Raw genomic sequence first — 20,208 nt, forward strand, 5'->3', positions numbered from 1 at the left:
GCAAACTTCTAGGGCTTTTGAAACATAGTGCCAAAGTACGTACTATAAATAGATACACTTCTTGGCAGCAGTTTTCCTTTATCCCAGGAGTAAAGAAAAATATAATAGCTTAAAATTTTTTTAAAAAGCCTAACATTAAGTCTCAAAACTTTTAGGATTGAATAATCAAAACCTAAGAAGAATGTAGATTGTATTTTGTTCTTTCATTAATCCCTGGTTAATGAGTTTTTGCCATGTGACGTCGTTTTGTTATGGCCCTTATTAATGTTATTTTTCATTACCTTTTACCCACACAATTAATTTTGAATAGCTCTGGAACAATTACTTCCATTTGGCAGTAGCATTTCTTACCCATGAGTCCCTTCAGCTTGAAACCTTCTCACAAGCCAAGCGCAACAAAATTGTTAAAAAGTAAGTATCTTTTTAAAGTTAAGATCGGGAAGGGGCTTCTTCCGTTTGTTTATATTGACAGCAATATTTTAGGTATCACAGAAATTACTATTTAGTGGCTACCCACGTTGTTAGTGAGATAAGTCTTCAACTAATTACTTAATAGACCTCACATTCACCCAGGTTCAGCTCTCTTTTCTTAAGGCCCAACCATCTTCCCATCAGTCATCCCATGCTTTTTATCAAATCTGTACCTGGAGACGGACCTTGGCTGTCAACATGCCCATCCCCAAGAACAGCTGCGCCTCTGCTGGCAGCTTCCCCAAATTGCAGGCATAGTACCTCCTCACTCATAGCACTTCACAAAGCACACTCCTTCAGCACAGTTGCTCCACCTGCCTGCAGCAGAGACAGCCAGGTCTCAAACATTGCATTAAAATGCCCTCCAGATTCCTGGTTTGGAATTCAAAATGGAATTATGTGCAGAAGTGATATGAGATTTAGGGAAGCATTTCGTTTCATTGAGAGACTGGAAATCCAAAGACTGTGTCATTAAAAAATAACTTGAGGAATGTATTATTTGAAGACTTTGAAATTTTAGTTGTGTTCCCCTTGTTGGGATATCTGTGATATTTAGGAAAATTATTTAGTGTCCCTCTACTTCCGGTTCCTCCCTCAAAAACTGCCTATATATATAAAAACAGCAAAGTATTTTTTGTTCCCAAGGACCAATTTTTATCCCTTTGTGGGCAGTATCACTCCCATTGAGAGTGCATGGTGTAGAGGCTTCCAATGTGAATATTTTGAAGAACACGCTGGAATGGATGTATATTACCCCAATATCAGTCTATAAAGTATATAAGTATTTAGTCTGCCTGTTAGACATCAGTCACAGTACTGTATGATCATACTTCATTCACCTTCCTTTTCATCAGTGTTTGCCGTGTTTGGCTTTGTCTGTGCCTCACTCTTCTCCCTGAAGTGAGTTTGTTAATCTCATCTTCTCAGTTATTTTTCAGCATTTCCATTTGGCTTTTTGTGCTGTCAAGGTCCCCCAGCCTCTGTGCGCCTCATTCCTTTTGGGGGCTCATTTAGGTATGAACCTCATCTCTTAAGGTTGGGCCTTAAGAGTGACCAATAGGGACACAGACTGTTTTTACTTTGCTTCTTACTGTGTTTATGCAATTCGTTTCTACTGCAAATCCTCCTTCTGGTTTATCATCTTCTTCCTAGATATGGGGACATGAGAAAGGAAATCGGCTTTAGAATCCGGGACATGTGGTATAACCTGGGTGAGTGTCTAGCCTTGAATAGGCCTGATCACAACCTCTGAGTGATAAGCATCTCATGATGAATTCTTTTTTTTTATTTTAATCCAGATAACCCTGAGATGTATTTGTCTGTGTGTCTGGAAGTGAAAGTTGATTTGTGGGTTTCATTGACAATGAACTGTCTCTTACTCTGGCATCCACATGTTATCAGAATCTGAGTCACCCACTTCTGAATTGTGTTGATTTACCCAACTCAATTGAGTTGATTTTACCTTTTCTTTTCTTATGGGCCTTGTGGAGGAAGATTGTAACACTTTACTTTCAGCGAAATAATTTTTTAATATCTTCGTTCACTTTCATTTCAGGTCCCCACAAAATCAAATTCATCCCATCCATGGTGGGTCCCATTCTGGAGGTCACTCTGACCCCTGAAGTAGAGCTCCGGAAAGCCACAATCCCCATTTTCTTTGATATGATGCAGTGTGAGTTCAATTTCAGTGGAAATGGCAATTTCCATATGGTAAGAAGTGGCAGACCACGTAATATTAGTAAATGGACATATAGTCAACTCATAACTCGTTTCTTTCTGTATAGAGAAGCAGTAACCTAAATAATGCAAGTCCACGTTGATCTGAAAGTTCACTTTACATTTCATTTTGTAAAGCAATTAGAGATACAGTCAGACAATGCAACCCAGAGCCTGGAAGAGATGTTTTTGCTACATGTCTTTCCTAAGGCAACACCCTGTCTCTAGATAATTAAAGAAAGTTAACTTCATGCATTTTAATCCTGGCTGTTTCAGTATAGCCCAGAGAATAATGTAGTGAATTGAATTTAAAAACCTAGCTATTATAGTACGGCTGAAAGTAATGCAATGGATTAAGTTCTAATCTATTACTCTATAGCTTTGAGAACGTCATTTTCCTAATATGTCTTCTTTATACCTCTGTTTTCTTATCTACAAAGTGTATTAATATTGAAAGGATGATTTCGCATCTATGAACCTCTGCAAAAGCAATCTCATTGCAGAGACTTGGACATGAAACTAAAGTAAAATAGAAAAACGAGAATTATTATTCTATTTTTATATGCATAGTTGTAACAGGCAGCAATATTTTGGATAATTTTTTTTAATCAAATGTAATGCAAAGGACAAAGTGACATGAGACTGTGTTAGAACACTTTAATAGGGCCTTGGTGCACAGTTTATGAGTGACCCTCTGTGATCCTCCCTGTCTGTGCTGGAAACAGTTCACAACTCAATGAATGGGTTGGCCAAGTCTAGAAAGGTTGGCCATGTCTTCTTCTAAAGATGCAACATTTCCCTGTGAAATTTTGCCTCCACTTTCAGTTTGAGAACGAGCTGATCACAAAGCTGGACCAGGAGGTAGAAGGGGGCAGAGGAGACGAACAATACAAGGTTCTTCTGGAAAAACTGTGAGTATTTCAAGAGCAAAAGCTTAAGTCAGTGGTGTCATTTAGTAATAGAGAAAAACACAGGTCCTGTTGTACCGATAGAGCAATTGAGTAGTCTTAGAGTCACTAGGCCCCCCGCCACTGTGGTCTTCACTATGGTTATGGGGTGTATACCGTCCACAGCTGACATTGTTTATCTGGTGGGAGTCAAATGCCAGTATTTTCCTGGCCAGCCTGGCCCTAGAGAACACAGCAGATGGAGGCAAGGAGGAGGTGCACAGAGCGGTGGCATTTTGCCCAGTGTTTGAATTTTTGAACTTCAACAAAAGTGTTAGCACTTCTAATTATAACTGCAAAGCAACAATTTAAAGGAAAAAATATTTCAAGGTCTGCTGTGTATGTAAAAAATACCTTATGCCCCATGAAGGACATAAAACCAAATCAATTCTATCTCCAGCCAGGTTGGTCTTTTTCTTGCCCTGTCATCCACCCCATTCAACACATCTGTACCTCTGAGCTCCCATTATCACCACTGTCCCCTCTTCCCCCCTCAACCACACTCATCTCTAACCCTCTTGCCCTCCTTGGCACATGTGGAGTAATGAAGAGTGGGAAAGTGATTAAAAACACATAGGTGTTGGCCTCAGTGAGAGATTGAACTTCAAACCCTGTTTTCGCCACATATTAAGAGTTTGGCTTTAGTCCAGTGACTCTGCTTATCCAACACTTCATTTTTTTTCCCTCTCCAAGAATAGCATCTATTTTTTGATATCATTATGAGGTTACAGGAGATGATGTGCTAACATAGCATCTGTTGCAGAGTTCATGACTAATAAATAGTGGCTGCTCTAGTGTTCATGGTTGTTGTTATTACAATTTGTTTTTGGTGTTTGTTTTTAAGAGAGGGTCTCTCTCTGTTGCCCAGGCTGGGGTGCAGTGGTGCAATGATAGCTCACTAAAGCCTGGAACTCCTGGGCTCAAGCAGTCCTCCCGCCTCAGACTCCCAAGTTGGACTACAGGCATATGTCGCCGTGCCCAGCTGTTTCTTATTTTTATTTGTGTAGAAATGGGGTCTTGCCGTGTTGCCAAGGCTGGTCTCGAAATTTTGCTTTAAGTGATCCTCCCGCTTCAGCCTCCCTAGTAGCTAGGACTGTAGGCGTGCACCACCATGCCCAGTTAGTTTTCATTTTTATTTTTGTAGAGACGGGGTCTTGCTATGTTGCCCAGGCTGGTCTAGAACTCTTGGCCTCAGGCAGTCCTCCAGCCTCGGCTTCCTAATGGGCTGGGATTACAGGCATGAGCCATCATGTCTGGCCTACTATTATTAGTAGTAGTATTTACAGGCCTACCCTTCATTCAGGTTGTAACTACTCTAGACCATTGCTTTCTCATGTTCCCTGAACTTTTCTAGTGTTGACCAACTGCGTCTCCAACTGAGTGCTTGCCTCGGTCACATAGTTGCTCACCTGTTCACCTGTTTTGTGTGAGTTTTGTGGATGAGAGTCTGTGTTTGAGGACAGGGCTCCCAACTGTATTCTTTTTTGAAGATTCTCTAAGGAACCAGCACTCTGAATACTTAGAAATGGAGTTGAATTGTATTTTCAGTAGAGATGAGGTTTCACCGTGTTGGCCAGGGTGGTCTCCATCTCTTAACCTCGTGATCCACCCACCTCGGCCTCCCAAAGTGAGCCACCATGACGGATGCCTGTAGTCCCAGCTACTTGGGAGGCTGAGGCAGGAGAATCACTTGAACCTGGGAGGCAGAGGTTGCAGTGAGCTGAGATTGCGCCACTGCACTCCAGCCTGGCGACAGAATGAGACTCTGCCTCAAAAAAAAAAAAAAAGGAATTGAATTGATGAATAGTCTGTATTTTAAAGGACTAGAAGCCTTTCTTACTTTGTTTTTAATGGTAACAAGACCTTTTGTTGGTCTTTTTTATCCTGTTTCCGTTAAGTCTCTCCATTTGAGCTTCAAACCTCCCAGTTTATATCTTTTGCATTTCTGACCTTATATGGAATTAAATGAAGTTATGCGCATATACACACAATATTTACACATGATATGCTACTTTTTTTAATCCTACAGCTGATTTTTTTTTTTACATAAGGATCTTACTTTGTTTTCTTCATTCTTCCTAGATCACTAACTTAGAAAAAATATGGATACATAGGTCTCCAGTGCCCAAGAATAACCCTAAATCTGGATTAATGTTTTGGATCCATTTCTTTCTCTTTCCCTCTCCCTGTTTTCCCAGGTTTTCTTTTAATTATCTAATCTAATAAGCCCCAGAACTTGACTCTATGTGGGTCCAAAGGGACAGGATTGAGACTGAAAGTTTAGCCTCAGTTTGCTTCTTTACAACTCTGCATTTTTATCTGAAGCTAACACTTTTATCTAAAGAGCCGCACTGCAGGAGGTGTACTAGGTTCCCAGGTTCCTCTAGGCTGGGCATCCATACGAGGCATTCCAGAATGTTCAGAGGATGCCCTGAGTGCCAGGCCTTAGGGAGAATAGAGACATAGGAAAAATGGTCTTATACAACTAATTAGAGTCCTCACAGAGCACACAGGAACCTTTTGAGCAAGGGTTTGTTGACTGAATAAAACACAACAAAAACAGACATTGAAAGAAGGACACTGTGGCTCGGATTCTAAGTGATGGTGGGACGAGCTGAGTCCTAAAGAAAACTGAAACTCAAGTCCACAGAGAAGCGCAGCATAAGTGAAGGTCACAGGATAGGAAGGTGTTGCATGAGGTGTGTGTGTCGGCTTAACTGTGTCACTTAATATCTAACATTGACATTCTGTGTCGTCAAATCCTGCCCCAACCGCTGCTGAGACCCTGGTCAGTGCTGCTGGAATGACAGCATGGAACCTGGGCTTTTTTCTCTCCCTCCACCCCTCCAGGCTCCTAGAACATTGCCGGAAACACAAATACCTCTCCAGCTCTGGGGAGGTCTTCGCCCTCCTGGTCAGCAGCCTCTTAGAGAACCTGCTGGACTATAGAACCATCATCATGCAAGATGAGAGCAAGGAGAACCGTATGAGCTGCACTGTGAACGTGCTGGTATGTGACATGCCTCCGGGGTGATGGGAGGGCACTGTCAGGCCGCCCCTGCACCCTACAGCTCAGCTCTAGGTAGATCCCACAAACACAGAGGCGCCCTGGGGCACCTTTGTGGAGCCGGTGTCTTCCTGAGTCTAATTGGAATGGCTGGCTCAGCTCACAGGTATCAGCAGCCACAGACTCTGAGGATAAATTTGGTGCGTTTTTGATTGTTTTAATTTTTATTTCAGTAGATTTGGGGGTACAAGTGGTTTCTGGTTACATGGATAAGTTTTTGGGTGTTTTTTTTTTTTTTTTTTTTGAGACGGAGTCTCGCTCTGTTGCCAGGCTGGAGTGCAGTGGTGCAATCTCGGCTCACCGCAACCTCCACCTCCCGGGTTCAAGCAATTCTCCTGCCTCAGCCTCCCAAGTAGCTGGGATTACAGGCATGCACCACCATGCCCAGCTAATTTTTGTATTTTTAGTAGAGACAGAGTTTCACCATGTTGGCCAGGATGGTCTCAATCTCCTGACCTCATGATCCACCCTCCTCAGCCTCCCAAAGTGCCAGGATTACAGGCGTGAGCCACTGTGCCCGGCTGGATAAGTTATTTCTTTAGTGGTGATTTTTAAGATTTTAGAGCACCTGTCACCCGAGCACTGTACCCAAAATGTAGTCTTTTATCCCTCAACCTCCTATAACCTTCCCCGTTGAGTCCCCAAAGTCCATTACATCATTCTTGTGCCTTTGCATCCTGAGGATAAATATCCCCTTCTCTTATGGGGATATTTGTTAAAGGGAAACAGTGAACTCTTTGGAAAAGCGAAACTGTTGAAAAGCAACAATAGTGGTTTGGCTGTTTTTGTGGTGAGCTCATCAATAGCTCTTGATTTATGTTGGGATTCTGTGATCCTTTTTTTCCTGGCAGAACTTTTATAAAGAAAAGAAGAGAGAGGACATATACATAAGGTAAGCTGAAGGAAATTTCTTGCTTCTGCTATTCGTGGCTTTGTGATTGATTTCTTCAGTAAACAAATACTATGCCCAACACCATGTTTGCTGCTTTGAGAGACCCCTAAAAGTACATGAGACGCTCCATTCACCCTGAACCGACAAACTCTTTAGGCAGATACATGAATAAGTACGACAGGAAGGAGTGCCTATGTGAGGTCATGTCAGGGATCAGGGGAAGGATAGACAACCTCTGGCCTGGGTGGGCAGGAGAGGCTGTACAGAAAGAGGCAGGAAAACCCACCCAAGAGTCTTAGCTTGAAGTCTGTGAATCCCTGAACATGAAACAAACTTGTACATAACCAATATGCATGTTCTTGGGGAGAGATTCCATAGCTTTCATTAGCTTCCCAGAGGGGTCCAAGACAATATTTAAAAACATTAAACACCACTGCCTTGAAGAAAGAAGAGAAACTAGTCTAGGTGGAGTCTGAGAAACACGGAGTCAGGAGGTGCACAGTGTATTGAAGAAATGGGGAGGATCCAACTTCTTGGCTCAAGAGGAAGGAATTGCTTCTGTACAGTAGTGGGGAAGGGAGTCAGGCAGGGAAGCAGGCTGGGGTCTGGTTATGGAATGAGCTGAACACTGGATCAACTCTCGAGCCTGGGCAGCATGGTGAAACCCTGCCTCTACAAAAGATACGAAAATTAGCCGGGCCTGGTGGCACATGCCAGCTACTCAGGAGGCTGAGGTGGGTGGATCACTTGAGCCATGGTCGGACCACTGCACACTCCAGCCTGGGCAACACAGCAAGACCCTGTCTCAAAACAAAACTAAAAGAACCTACAAAACTCTCAAGTGACAAAATGCTTCCTTTCTCCCCTTCTTGCCAGATATCTGTACAAGCTTCGAGATTTGCACCGAGACTGTGAGAACTACACAGAAGCTGCCTACACGCTTCTCTTGCACGCTGAGCTTCTGCAGGTGAATGGCTCAGAGAGCGTGTTTCAACAGGGTGGAGTACAGTGTCCTTTCAGTCTAAATTCTGTACATTTCATGGTTTTGATGGGAAAGAACCTTATTCCAGGGATATCCTTTTATACAAGTTTTTTTAATTCTTTCTAAATAGGCACAGCTAATTTGTAGATCAAGTATGGGAAAATGTCAGTTATCTTTTATTTAATAATCCTTAGAAAGCAGAGCACGACTTATGAACCTTTGGTAATTGACACTCTAATTAAAGCAATAAAACACACATTGATGAATACATAAAAAATGTGTAAAGCTGCAGAAAACCACAGAAAGATGAGTTATAAGTTAATATAGTACCATAGGAGTACTCTATTTTTATTCTCTCCCTAAATACATTTATGTTGTGGCTTAGATATAAATACATCTATATGTTATGAGTCCCAAGTAATTATTTCTAGCCCTGAGCACCTCCTCTAACTTTGGATTTGCATATAAACTTTGATTGGCTAATATACAGCTCAAACTGAACACGGCAGTAACAGGAACCTTTATTTCTCACTCTTTGCTCCTCCCCAGCCCATCCTACCTCACTTTGTTACCATGTTACTAATAACAGTCCCATCCATTTAGTTGCTGAGGCAACCTCACAGTCATCTTCAGTTTCTCTCTTTTACTCACCACCTCCCACATTCTCCACAAGCAAGAGATGTGGTGGCCCCTCTGTTCAGAACATGCCCCTAACCTATCTGCTTTTCTTTTTCTTTTTCTTTTTTTTTTTTTTTAAAGAGATGAGATCTTGCTATATTTCCCAGGCTGGTCTCGAACTCCTGGGCTCAAGCAATCCTCCCACTTCAGCTTCCCAGAGTACTAGGATTACAAGCGTGAGCCACCACGCTGGCCAATCCACTTTTCTTTATCTCCCTGGCTACCACCTTGGTCCATCCCATAAGCACGTCACACCTTGAGCACTACAGCAGCCTCCTGTTGGGTGTCTCTGCCTCCAGTCTTGTTCCCAGCTATTAATATTCTTTTACAGTTTATATTTTATACTAAAGTAATATATGTGCATTGTCCTAACATATGAGTTAAAAATAGGATTCCTATCCCTCACCACTTCCCAAAGGAAATTCACAATTCATATTTAAGTTTAGGGCATTAAAAAGCTTATTGTATAATGGGCTAGGCACGGTGGCTCATGCCTGTAATCCCAGCTCTTTGGGAAGCTGAGGCCAGCAGATCACTTGGGGTCAGGAGTTTGAGACCAGCCTGGCTAACATGGTGAAACCCCATCTCTACTAAAAATACAAAAAATTAGCAGGCATGGTGCCCCATGCCTGTAGTCCCAGCTACTCGGGAGGCTGAGGCAGGAGAATCGCTTGAACCTGCAAGGCAGAGGTTTGCAGTATGCTGAGATGGCGCCACTGTACTCCAGCCTGGGTGACAGAGCAAGACTCTGTCTCAAAAAAAAAAAACAAAAAAAACAACTTACTGTATGTAGCTTAGAAAGTGAGGCTTGTTGACTGTGGATTTTGCCATTGCATGATCAGAAAGAAATCCCCAGTGTCTGTAACTGTAGGTCTTTTCATTTGGGCAACTCAGGAAGTTAAACTCTCCTATCCTGGTATAAGATATGAGGTGTGAATGCAGCTTTCCCCCCCAGATTGCTATTCAATAGAGATGCTGTTTGTTAAGTACAGTTCACATTTTGCTTATTGGTATAAGAGCCCATCTTCATTACTAAATTCTTAGTTTAGGGGGAGGGAATCTCTTTCTAGATTGTATATGCTTTTACTTGGGTCTCTGTCTGTTCATGTACCAGTACCATACTGTATTAATTATTAATTCTTAATAGTGTGTTTTATGACCTGGTAGTTACTCTTGATTGCTCTTCTTTTTCAGAGTTTTCCTACCTATTCCTTTTTGTTTATTTTTCCATATGGACTTTGGAAAGATGAAATTTAAAAATTAATTTAGTGAGAATTTACATGTTAATGAAATAGAATTTTCTTATCCAAAAGCATGGTATGACTTTCCATTTGTTCGAGTCTGCTTTTGTGCCCTTCAATGGCGTGTGAAAGTTTTCTGCATATAAGTCTTGCATATTCCTTGTAATGTTCACTCTTAGAAATGTTCTTTTTGGACTTATTTTTGTTTGGTTCCATTCTTCTATTCTGTATATTTAGTCTCCGTGTATCTGAAATCTACTTTATTCCAAGTATATTAATTGTTTTTCCTGCTGCATAACTTAATTCTCTTACTGCATGTTGCAGTTTCTTCATCAACTGCCTTGCATTGTGAGGAATACAACCATAATGTTTGCAAATTGTGATAGTTTTACCTCTTCCTACTTATTTTTATCCTCCTAATTTGTTCCTTTTATCTGACTGTGTTACTGATGCCCCAGTACAACGATAGTCATGTCAGTTAGCAACCTTGCTTTGTCACTGGCATTTTGGGGGTATGCTGTGAGTGCTCATCCATTTAGTGTGATACTTGTTTTGGAGCTGGCATGTATATATGTGTGTTTATGTAACTTTTGTGTTTAATACATAATCTAAAATACAAAATCAATGAGTCAAATATATATACAATATTTTATTGATGTTGGGGGGCTGAATATTTGTTGTATTAACCGTGTGTCACTTTTCTTCCTTTTCAGTGGTCTGACAAGCCCTGTGTGCCTCATTTGCTTCAGAGAGACAGTTACTATGTTTATACCCAGCAAGAGCTTAAAGAGAAGCTGTATCAAGAAATCATATCATATTTTGACAAAGGCAAAGTGAGTATTGGATTGTTTTTGTACCAGGGGTATGAGGAAAATGACCGCAGTATTGCAGTACAATTCTGATGGTCACCACTTGGAGTTAGCACCAACTACCCAGGTTCAGAGCATCATCTCCAATGAGACTGCCCCCACTTCAGATGCCATCTGCAAGTTTGGGGGTCCCCAGTCCATTCACAGTTCTGGGCAACTGGCTATACATCTGGGGGGCTTCCACTGCCCCCTCAGGTTTCATAGTCTGCTAGAACAACCAACAGAACACAGTGAAGTGCTGTATCTAGCAATTCTAGTTTCAACAGGAAGGATGTAAACTGGGGCCAGCCAAATGAAGGGACCCATAGGGAACAGTCTGGGAAAATCTCAAGCATGGGGCTTCTGTGTCTTCCCCCTGTGAATTTGGGGCACCTTCCCAGCAAATCAGTATTATCCTCAATCAGGAAGCTCACCCAAGCCATGGGTCTACAGAGTTTTTATTGGAGTTTCTTTTCTTTTTTTTTTTTGGTAAATATGGGGTCTCACCAGTTGCCCAGGCTGGTCTAGAACCTAGAACTCCTGGGCTCCAGTGATCCTCCTGCATTGGCCTCCCAAAGTGCAGAGATTACAGGCATGAGCCACTGTGGGGTTTCATTATACAGGCAGGATTGAATGAATCATTACCTACACAATGAACTTGATCTTTAGCCTTCCTTTTGTCCCTAGAGATTGGGCTGATGTCACATGGCTCACAGCCCTAACCTTCTAGTCACATGGTTAGTATTTCTGGCATGGCAGTCCCCGTCCTGAGACTAGGAGACCACCATGAGTCACCTCATTAGCATAGATTTCAGTGTGATCCTGGGGTGGGGGCACCAGGACTAACAAAGACACTCTTATTATTTGAGAAATTCTAAGAAAATTCACTGGAACTCAGGAGCAAGACCAGATACATGATTTAATATACAACAATAACTCACAACTACTGTTTATTCTTCCCTTGTATATTCTTGAATTCTGAGATTTCAGAGGGGGACAGATTTTGCAAACAATGATTTTAAAAGATTTAATTTTGAAGTGTTTCACAATGGCTTGTGGGCTCTGCACACATTCCCTCAGCAGCCAGAAATGATGGAACATAGCACCTTGTGAACAGGAATGAAGCAGGAGGCGACCTGATGCTGCGAGTTGAATAGTATCTGTCTAAGAGACAGCTCATGAAATACCAAAGGGATTAGAAGGCTCAATCTGGGCTGCTAGCCTCAGAGACTGAGGACGTGCTTTAGCCTGTAACTTACGTGGTTATACATGCTTGGAGGCATTTCCTAAAACTCATCCACTAAGTAGGGAAATCAGTGCCCTGCATGGAAATACAGTTTACCAAATTCCACACTATTGGGGGAACCTGCCCCCAATATTTCACCATAGGTTCTTTCTATTTTCCGTAAGTGTTGGCCGGCTGAGAAATAAAGAGTACAAAGAGAGGAATTTTACAGCTGGGCCGCCGGGGGTGACATCACATATCGGTAGGACTGTCATGCCCACCTGAGCCACAAAACCAGCAAGTTTTTATTAAGGATTTCGAAAGGGGAGGGGGGTGTGCCAACAGGGAGTAGGTCATATGCTTCAAGGGGCAAAAAGCAGAGCAAAGATCACATACTTCTGAGGAAACAGGACAAAGGGCAAAAGGCAGAAGCTCCTGATAAGGGTCTATGTTCAGCGGTGCACGTATTGTCTTGATAAACATCTTAACAGAAAACAAGGTTTGAGAGCAGAGAACCGGTCTGACGAAAAATTTACCAGAGTGGAGTTTTCCAACCCTAGTAAACCTGAGGGTACTGCAGGAGACTGTTTATTCTTCCTTATCTCAACTGCATAGGACAGACATTCCCAGAATGGCCATTTATAGACCTCCCCCAAGGAATGCATTCCTTTCCCAGGGTCTTAATATTAATATTCCTTGCTAGGAAAAGAATTTAGCGATATCTCTCCTACTTGCACGTCCGTTTATAGGCTCTCTGCAAGAAGAAAAATATGGCTGTTTTTGCCCGACCCTGCAGACAGTCAGACCTTATGGTTGTCTTCCCTTGTTCCCGAAAAATCGCTGTTATTCTGTTCTTTTTCAAGGTGCACTGATGTCATATTGTTCAAACACACATGTTTTACAATCAATTTGTACAGTTAACACAATTATCATAGTGGTCCTGAGGTGACGTACATCCTCAGCTTACGAGGATAACAGGATTAAGAGATTAAAGTAAGACAGGTGTAAGAAATTATTAAAGTATTATTTGGGAACTGATAAATGTCCATGAAATCTTCACAATTTATGTTGCTCTGTTGCGGCTGCAGCCGGTCCCTCCATTTGGGGTCCTTGACTTCCTGCAACACCACACAACAGTACTGTTAGCCTTTTTCCATCTCCACAAACAACATCACTACACCTACACACACACACCCCTGTACACACACCCATACACACACACACACTTCAGAAACAAAGTCCCACAGAAGCTTCCCTTCCCCCTCCAACAAGACTTGCATGCTCTCCAAACCTAGGCTGGCAGAGCTTCCTCTCTACTTTCAAGTGCTGTGGGTGCTTTACCTGTTAAACGCAGTATTGATTTTTTGGGGGACACATGGTATTTATTCTTAATGCCCTTGCAAACAGAACTACAGAAGATGCCCCTGGCAATGCTGCCAATATACACTGTCTTTGTGATGTCAGGAAATGAAGGTTTCACTGATCTAAGGGATAAAGCAAGTGAAGAATATCTACCGAAACTCAATCCCCCAGACCACTTGCTTATTCCCAGTGACTCACCAGTGGCTTTTGCCACTGAATCAGTGACTGCCTTGTTCTCCACTTTTAACCCTACTTTCCTTTTTCTGAAGATGTGGGAGAAGGCCATCAAACTGAGCAAAGAGTTGGCTGAGACTTACGAAAGCAAAGTGTTTGACTACGAGGGCCTTGGCAACCTCCTGGTGAGTCTGGGTCAAAATATGTTAGGCCTCTGACAGGGTTGCTAAAATTAGTGCTCTTGAAAATGTTTCTGTAAGTTGAGTCAGGATGGATGGTGTTTTTTTACAATGGAAAAGTCAACTTTGCTTGAAATGAGAATGAACAAAGATGTAGTCCAAAGGCTCTGATCAATATTTCTGCCAAATATCCTTCAGAGAAGGTTCAGGACATCTCTGGAAGTGGAGTGGGGTTGCCTCGACAGTGTGATGGAATATCGAGTTTCAGATAATAGTGACTCGCCTTCCAAACCCCTCAGGATGTCCGTCTGCAGCTCTCTCATTCTTCCTAAAGCCATTTTTCTTTCTGTGGACCCTCCATATTCCCAGCCATCAGTAAAGCAAACAAAAATGAATGCCCAGTGTTAGGCAGCCACCATTCTGAAAGGTCAGTGGAGGCAGCCACCATTCCGAATGCCCAGTGGAGGCAGCCACCATTCCGAATGCCCAGTGGAGGCAGCAGCCATTCCGAATGCCCAGTGGAAGGCAGCCACCATTCTGAATGCCCCATGGTAGGCAACCACACTATTAAATTTAATAATTTTTAGTAGAGGAGTTAAAAAAGATCAGGTCACCCATAGTCATGAAATGATCATTTATTTGAGGAGTTGGGTGTCAAGATCACTTTGTAAAAAGTTTACCAGTGTACTATTACCAGCCCCTGGCTTCACATGCAAAAAACTCACATATTAATTTCATCGACTGAGCTGGGCGCGGTGGCTCATACCTGTAATCTCAGAACTTTGGGAGTCCAAGGCAGATGGATCGCTTGAGCCTAGGACTTCCAGACGAGTCTGAGCAACATAGTAAGACACCATCTCTACAAAAACATATAACAAATTAGCTGGGTGTGTTGGCACCTTCCTCTAGTCCCAGCTACTTTTGGGAGGCTGAAGTGGGAGGATCACCTGAGCCTGAGAGGTCAAGGCTGCAGTGAACTGTAATCATGCTACTGCACTCCAGCCTGGGCAACAGAATGAGACCCTGTCTCAAAAAAAAAAAAAATTTCATCAACTGAACTGAGCTGAAATATTAGTAATGTAACATGTTACATACCAGTCTAAGAAAATAGTATTTTGAGGAGACCATCATCTAGATAGAAGAGTAATGGCATGCTAACTATTGTGGGGGAGGGGGTTCAGGTCATTGCTCAAAGCTGTCCACGTCTGGCTGGCTATTTTGCTTTCTTTAAGGCCGACCTTGTGAGCCAAAGCTAGAAAGCCCCTCATCTTGTGAAGAATTAAAGATAGAGGTGGTAGCAGATACTGAAAAACAGAACATCACCACCACCTTCTGGGCACTTACAATTTACCGGACACTTTCATCCAAACCACCTGCATGAACTGCACAGTCCTTCTTTTTAAAAATGCTCTTTATTTTATTATTATTTTTTCAAAACAGCGTCTCACTCTGTCACCCAGGCTGGAGTGCAGTGGTGCAGTCATAGCTCACTGCAGCCTTGAACTCCTGGGCTCAAGACATCTTCCTGCCTCAGCTGCTGGCTAATTTTTAAATTTTTTGTAGAGATGGCGTCTCACTGTATTGCCCAAGCTGGTCTCAAACTTCTAGCCTCAAGCAATCCTCCCACCTCCGCCTCCCAGCGTGCAAGGATTATAGGCGTGAGCTACTGTGCCTGGCCTTGCAGGGTTCTTTATCTTCTCCCATGGGTGTCTGGTTAAGTGCAGCCACCTTCTGTGAATCTCAGAATGCACTTTTTAACCTTTTATAGGTCCTAAGCCCACTTTGAGAAATTGCTGAAAGTTGTGCACTGCCCCGTTACGCAGAATTCCAACGTGCACACGCTTCTGCATACACCCTCAGGGAGTCACAGCCCTCCAACGTCCATTCGTGGAGCCCAGGCCCAAAACCTGTGATCCGAGAACAGGATAACCCTTTTCTGCCCATAGGGTGTTTTCCAAAGACCTTTCATTGCTCTGGGTTACATGGGAAACAACAAAACAGTCTGACTTTTTCCCCCCAACTGTGTCCTTATAACCTCCCCTTGGAATGTCTTGTTTTGTTTTCCAGAAAAAAAGGGCCTCGTTTTATGAGAACATCATTAAAGCAATGAGGCCTCAGCCTGAATACTTTGCTGTTGGATACTATGGACAGGGCTTTCCTTCTTTCCTACGGGTAAGAAACCTGATGGTGGTCTCCCAGGCCATTAGGAGGAGGGAAGAGACTCATTTCTTTCCCAGATGGGCAACAGTGTGTTAGCAGCTGCCGACCCGTGTTCTCGATGTGGGAGGTAGGGGAGGGAAACCACTTCCTGAGCGGCCGGCCTCTTCACCCCACACCCCCGGACACCCCTGGTGTTCTGGCAGGTCTTTTGTGAAACGACTTTTCCCAGGTGCAGTGAAAAAGGGAAAAACAGAACCATCCCCCGCACTCTTCAGCTGCTACAGGTCACGCCGGGGAAAAGTGTGGACTGATGTATTTCGTTGTTTACTGTGTTTCTAGCCAGAGCTAATTTGAAAGTAGGTATCCCAAGAACCAGACTGCAAGAGTCTCCCAAAATAAAACATTTTATTATAATAATAATGACAAGGATGGTATTTTTCTTCCATCTCAAAATTGTCTATAATGCGATATTCATTTTATAGTTTAATAAAAATTCTTATCTCTTATGAAAAGTTTATTTTAGAGCTGAGCTTTGCTTAAACCTTTATTGTCCATCTACTTTCTCCTAATTTTAAAACAAGTGATAAAGCAAGCAATTTACATTCCTAACAGTGGCCAATGAGACAGTTTATTCATTCAGTCAGTAAATATTTATTGAGCATCTCCTCTGTGCCAGGCATAGAGAAGGCATTAGAAAGATCTTGCTGATTACAGTCAAACATAGTCCCTACCCTCATGGATTTTACAACCTAAACTCATGAGGGGAGATTTTAATCACACACGAATGTAAAATTTAATCTGCATGTCAGACGCAGTGGCTCACGCCTATAATCCCAGCACTTTGGGAGGCTGAGGCAGGCGGATCACTTGAGGTCAGGGGTTCGAGACCAGTGTGGTCAACGTGCTGAAACACCGTCCCTACTAAAAGTACAAAAATTAGCTGGGCATGGTGGTGCATGCCTGTAATCTCAGCTACTCAGGAGGCTGAGGCAGGGGAATTGCTTGAACCCAGGAGGTGGAGGTTGCATTCAGCTGAGATCACACCACTGCACTCCAGCCTAGGTGACAGAGCAAGACTCCATCTGAAAAATAAATAAATAACTGTAACCAAGAAAGATGCCCTGTGCTATAAGAATCTAACCAGGAAATATTTACCCAAGTGAAATAGAAACTTACCCTTTTACAAAAAATGTACAGGAATATTTATAGCAGCTTTAATCATAGTCACCAAAGACAGGATCCAATCCAAGCATTCCTGAACTGGTGATGGGGTAAACAAACTTCAGTGTATCCACACAACAGCATACTGCAGCAGCCAAAAGCAGTCAGCTCCTGATACACACAAACGCGGGCATGATTCCCACATGCATCTTGCTAGGTAAGAGAAGTTAGACTTAAAAGGCTGCATACTCTGGTTTTATTTATATGAAATTCTTGCCAAGGCAATGCTTCCTATCAGTACAGAAAATAGATCAGTGGTTGCTGGTCAGGGGGACGTTGGCTGTAGAAGGGCCTGGGGAAATTTTTGGTGGCAATGAAACTGTTCTGTATCTTGATTGTGGTCCTGGTTATGTTTGTCAAAACTCACAGAATTTTACACTAAAAGGGGTCCGTCTTACTGTATGTAGATTATGTCTTAATATTATTATTTAATTAATTAATTAATTTTTTTTTTTGAGACAATGTCTTATTCTGTCACCCAGGATGAAGTACAGTGGTGGAATCTCGGCTCACTGCAACCTCCGCCTTCTGGGTTCAAGTGATTCTCGTGCCTCAGCCTCCCAAATATCAGGGATTACAGGCGTGCACGACCAGGCCCAGCTAATTTTTGTATTTTAGTAGAGATGGGGTTTCACCATGTTGGCCAGGCTGATCTCGAACTCCTGACCTCAGTTGATCCCCCTGCCTCGGCCTCCCAAAGTTTTGGAATTACAGGCATGAGCCACCGTGCCCTGCCTATGTCTTAATAAAAAAATAATAATAAAAAAAAAAAAGAATCAGGACCTGGCACAGTGGCTCACACCTGTAATCCCAGCTACTTGGGAAGCTGAGGTAGGAGAATCACTTGAGCCCGGGAGGCAGAAGTTGCAATGAGCTGAGATGGTGCCACTGCACTCCAGCCTGGGCAACAGAGCCAGACTCCATCTCAAAATAAAAAAAATCAGGAAAGACTTTCCAGGGATCCTCTGTTTCAGCTGCAACCTGAAAGGTAAGCTGGGAGTGGAGCAGGTAAAGGGGGTAGGAATAAGCATTGCAGGCAGAGGAAGCATCAGGCAAGAGCAGGGCAGTGCCTTGAAAGGAAGGGCCAGTGCGGCAGGCACAGAGAGAGCTGGGGTGCCAGCGGGGAGGCGGGGAGCCCTGGAAGAGCCTGCACGGCCTTGGGGTTTCCTGGGGTGTTCTGTCTGCATCCTGAGAGCAGTGGGAGCTGCTGCAGACTTTTCGTGTTGGAAAGGTCATCTGGCTTTTGTCTCCATGGTCATCCATGGAGAATGGATGGGAGGTGCTGCAGATAAACCACTAAGAGACCGTTGCAGATGTTCAGAAAAGAGATGACAGGCTAGACTCGGGATGTGGGGGTGGTGGCTTTAGAGAGAAGCAGAAAGACTAGAGTGGTGGAGATGAGGTCACAGCCACCTGATGATTGATGGGCTGTGTGGGTGAGGAAGCGAGAGTTGTCAAGAATGATTTCTGGGCTTCTGGCCTGCATCATTGGAGGGGGTAGTTGAACCATTTACTCGGACAGCAGGACCGGAAAAGGCCAGAGTCACGGAGGAGAGAATGAATTTATTCCTTGAGTAAATATTTCTTAAACTCCTACCATATACTTGGCTCTAATATAGGCATGGGAGCAGAGTCAAAACAAACCAAAATCTTGAAATTATCAAGCTTATGTTCCAGCTTGGAGAGATCAAAAAATGAGATAAATCAATAAACTATTTAGTATGAGAGATGGCCTAGAACACTGCCTCCTGCAGTGTAGCTACTCAGTGAGTATCATGGAGAAAAGGACTTAGGGGAGGGGACTAGAGAGGCAGGTGCTGGGGATGGAGTTACAGTTTTAAATAAACAAGAAACACTTCAGAAAGAAAATGGCATTTTTGCAAAAACCAGAAAAAAAGTTAAAGAATAAGCCATGCAGCTATCAAGAGGATGAGCAAAGGTCCCAGACCTTGAGAATAGCAGGTCCAAAAGCTATGAGGCTGCAGTAGTGTGTACAAGAGGTTGTATAGGAGAATGGGGTGGGTGGCTGTGGGTACCAGATAGCAGAGGGCCTCCCAAGGCTTTCTAAAGTGTTTGCAAAAGTTTGGTTTTGCACGTACTCAAGGGAAGGTAGATTTAGAACATCCAAAAGGCACAAGTGAACCATTAGCTGTATAGATCTGGAACTCAAGTGAAGTTACAGACAGGAGAGAAAAGTTGGTGAGTTACTTACGTGGAGTTAAAATAACTGTGGTTGGGGATGAGATGGACCAGGCAGAGGAAAGAGAATAAAGAGTGGAAGGTCTGAGGCCAAGCATGGTGACTCATGCCTATAATCCCAGCACTGGTAGGCCAAGGCAGGAGGCTTGCTTGAGCCCAGGAGTTTGAGACCAGCAGTTCGAGGCCAGCCTGGGCATCATAGCATGACCCCATTTCTGAAAAAAAATTTTTTAAAAATTAGCCAGGCAGGATAGCATTGTGTCCGGAATTGATGGGTTCTTGGTCTCACTGACTTCAAAAATGAAGCTGCAGACCCTCGCGGTGAGTGTTACAGTTCTAAAGGCGGTGTGTCCAGAGTTTGTTCCTTCGGATGTTCAGATGTGTTTGGAGTTTCTTCCTTCTGGGGGGTTTTTGGTCTCGCTGGCTGTGAGTGTTACAGCTCTTAAGGCGGCACGTCTGGAGTTGTTCGTTCCTCCCGGTGGGCTCGTGGTCTCGCTGGCTTCAGGAGTGAAGCTGCAGACCTTCACGGTGAGTGTTACAGCTCATAAAAGCAGTGTGGACCCAAAGAGTGAGCAGTAGCAAGATTTATTGCAAAGAGCGAAAGAACAAAGCTTCCACAGCGTGGAAGTGGACCCGAGCGGGTTGCCACTGCTGGCTCGGGCAGCCTGCTTTTATTCTCTTATCTGGCCCCACCCATGTCCTGCTGATTGGTGGAGCCAAGTGGTCTGTTTCGACAGGGCACTGATTGGTGCGTTTACAATCCCTGAGCTAGACATAAAAGTCCTCCACGTCCCCATCAGATCAGTTAGATACAGAGTATCAACACAAAGGTTCTCCAAGGCCCCA

The 20,208-nt window shown here is 43.4% G+C and overlaps 1 protein-coding gene across 1 annotated transcript in view; it reads left to right on the forward strand.

Annotated features, from left to right (window-relative positions):
• DOCK5 (dedicator of cytokinesis 5) overlaps positions 1-20,208 on the forward strand; it is a 232,513-nt gene that overhangs the window by 182,262 nt on the left and 30,043 nt on the right. Inside the window, exons 31-40 of the mRNA XM_055295734.2 lie at positions 311-411; positions 1,624-1,682; positions 2,027-2,181; positions 3,013-3,098; positions 5,985-6,144; positions 7,053-7,093; positions 7,970-8,060; positions 10,708-10,827; positions 13,699-13,788; positions 15,850-15,954. Of these exons, the coding sequence (XP_055151709.2) occupies positions 311-411; positions 1,624-1,682; positions 2,027-2,181; positions 3,013-3,098; positions 5,985-6,144; positions 7,053-7,093; positions 7,970-8,060; positions 10,708-10,827; positions 13,699-13,788; positions 15,850-15,954 (1,008 nt within the window). The remainder of the gene's footprint in view (positions 1-310; positions 412-1,623; positions 1,683-2,026; positions 2,182-3,012; positions 3,099-5,984; positions 6,145-7,052; positions 7,094-7,969; positions 8,061-10,707; positions 10,828-13,698; positions 13,789-15,849; positions 15,955-20,208) is intronic.

Source organism: Symphalangus syndactylus, chromosome 10 (assembly GCF_028878055.3).
Source record: "Symphalangus syndactylus isolate Jambi chromosome 10, NHGRI_mSymSyn1-v2.1_pri, whole genome shotgun sequence".
NCBI lineage: Eukaryota > Metazoa > Chordata > Mammalia > Primates > Hylobatidae > Symphalangus > Symphalangus syndactylus.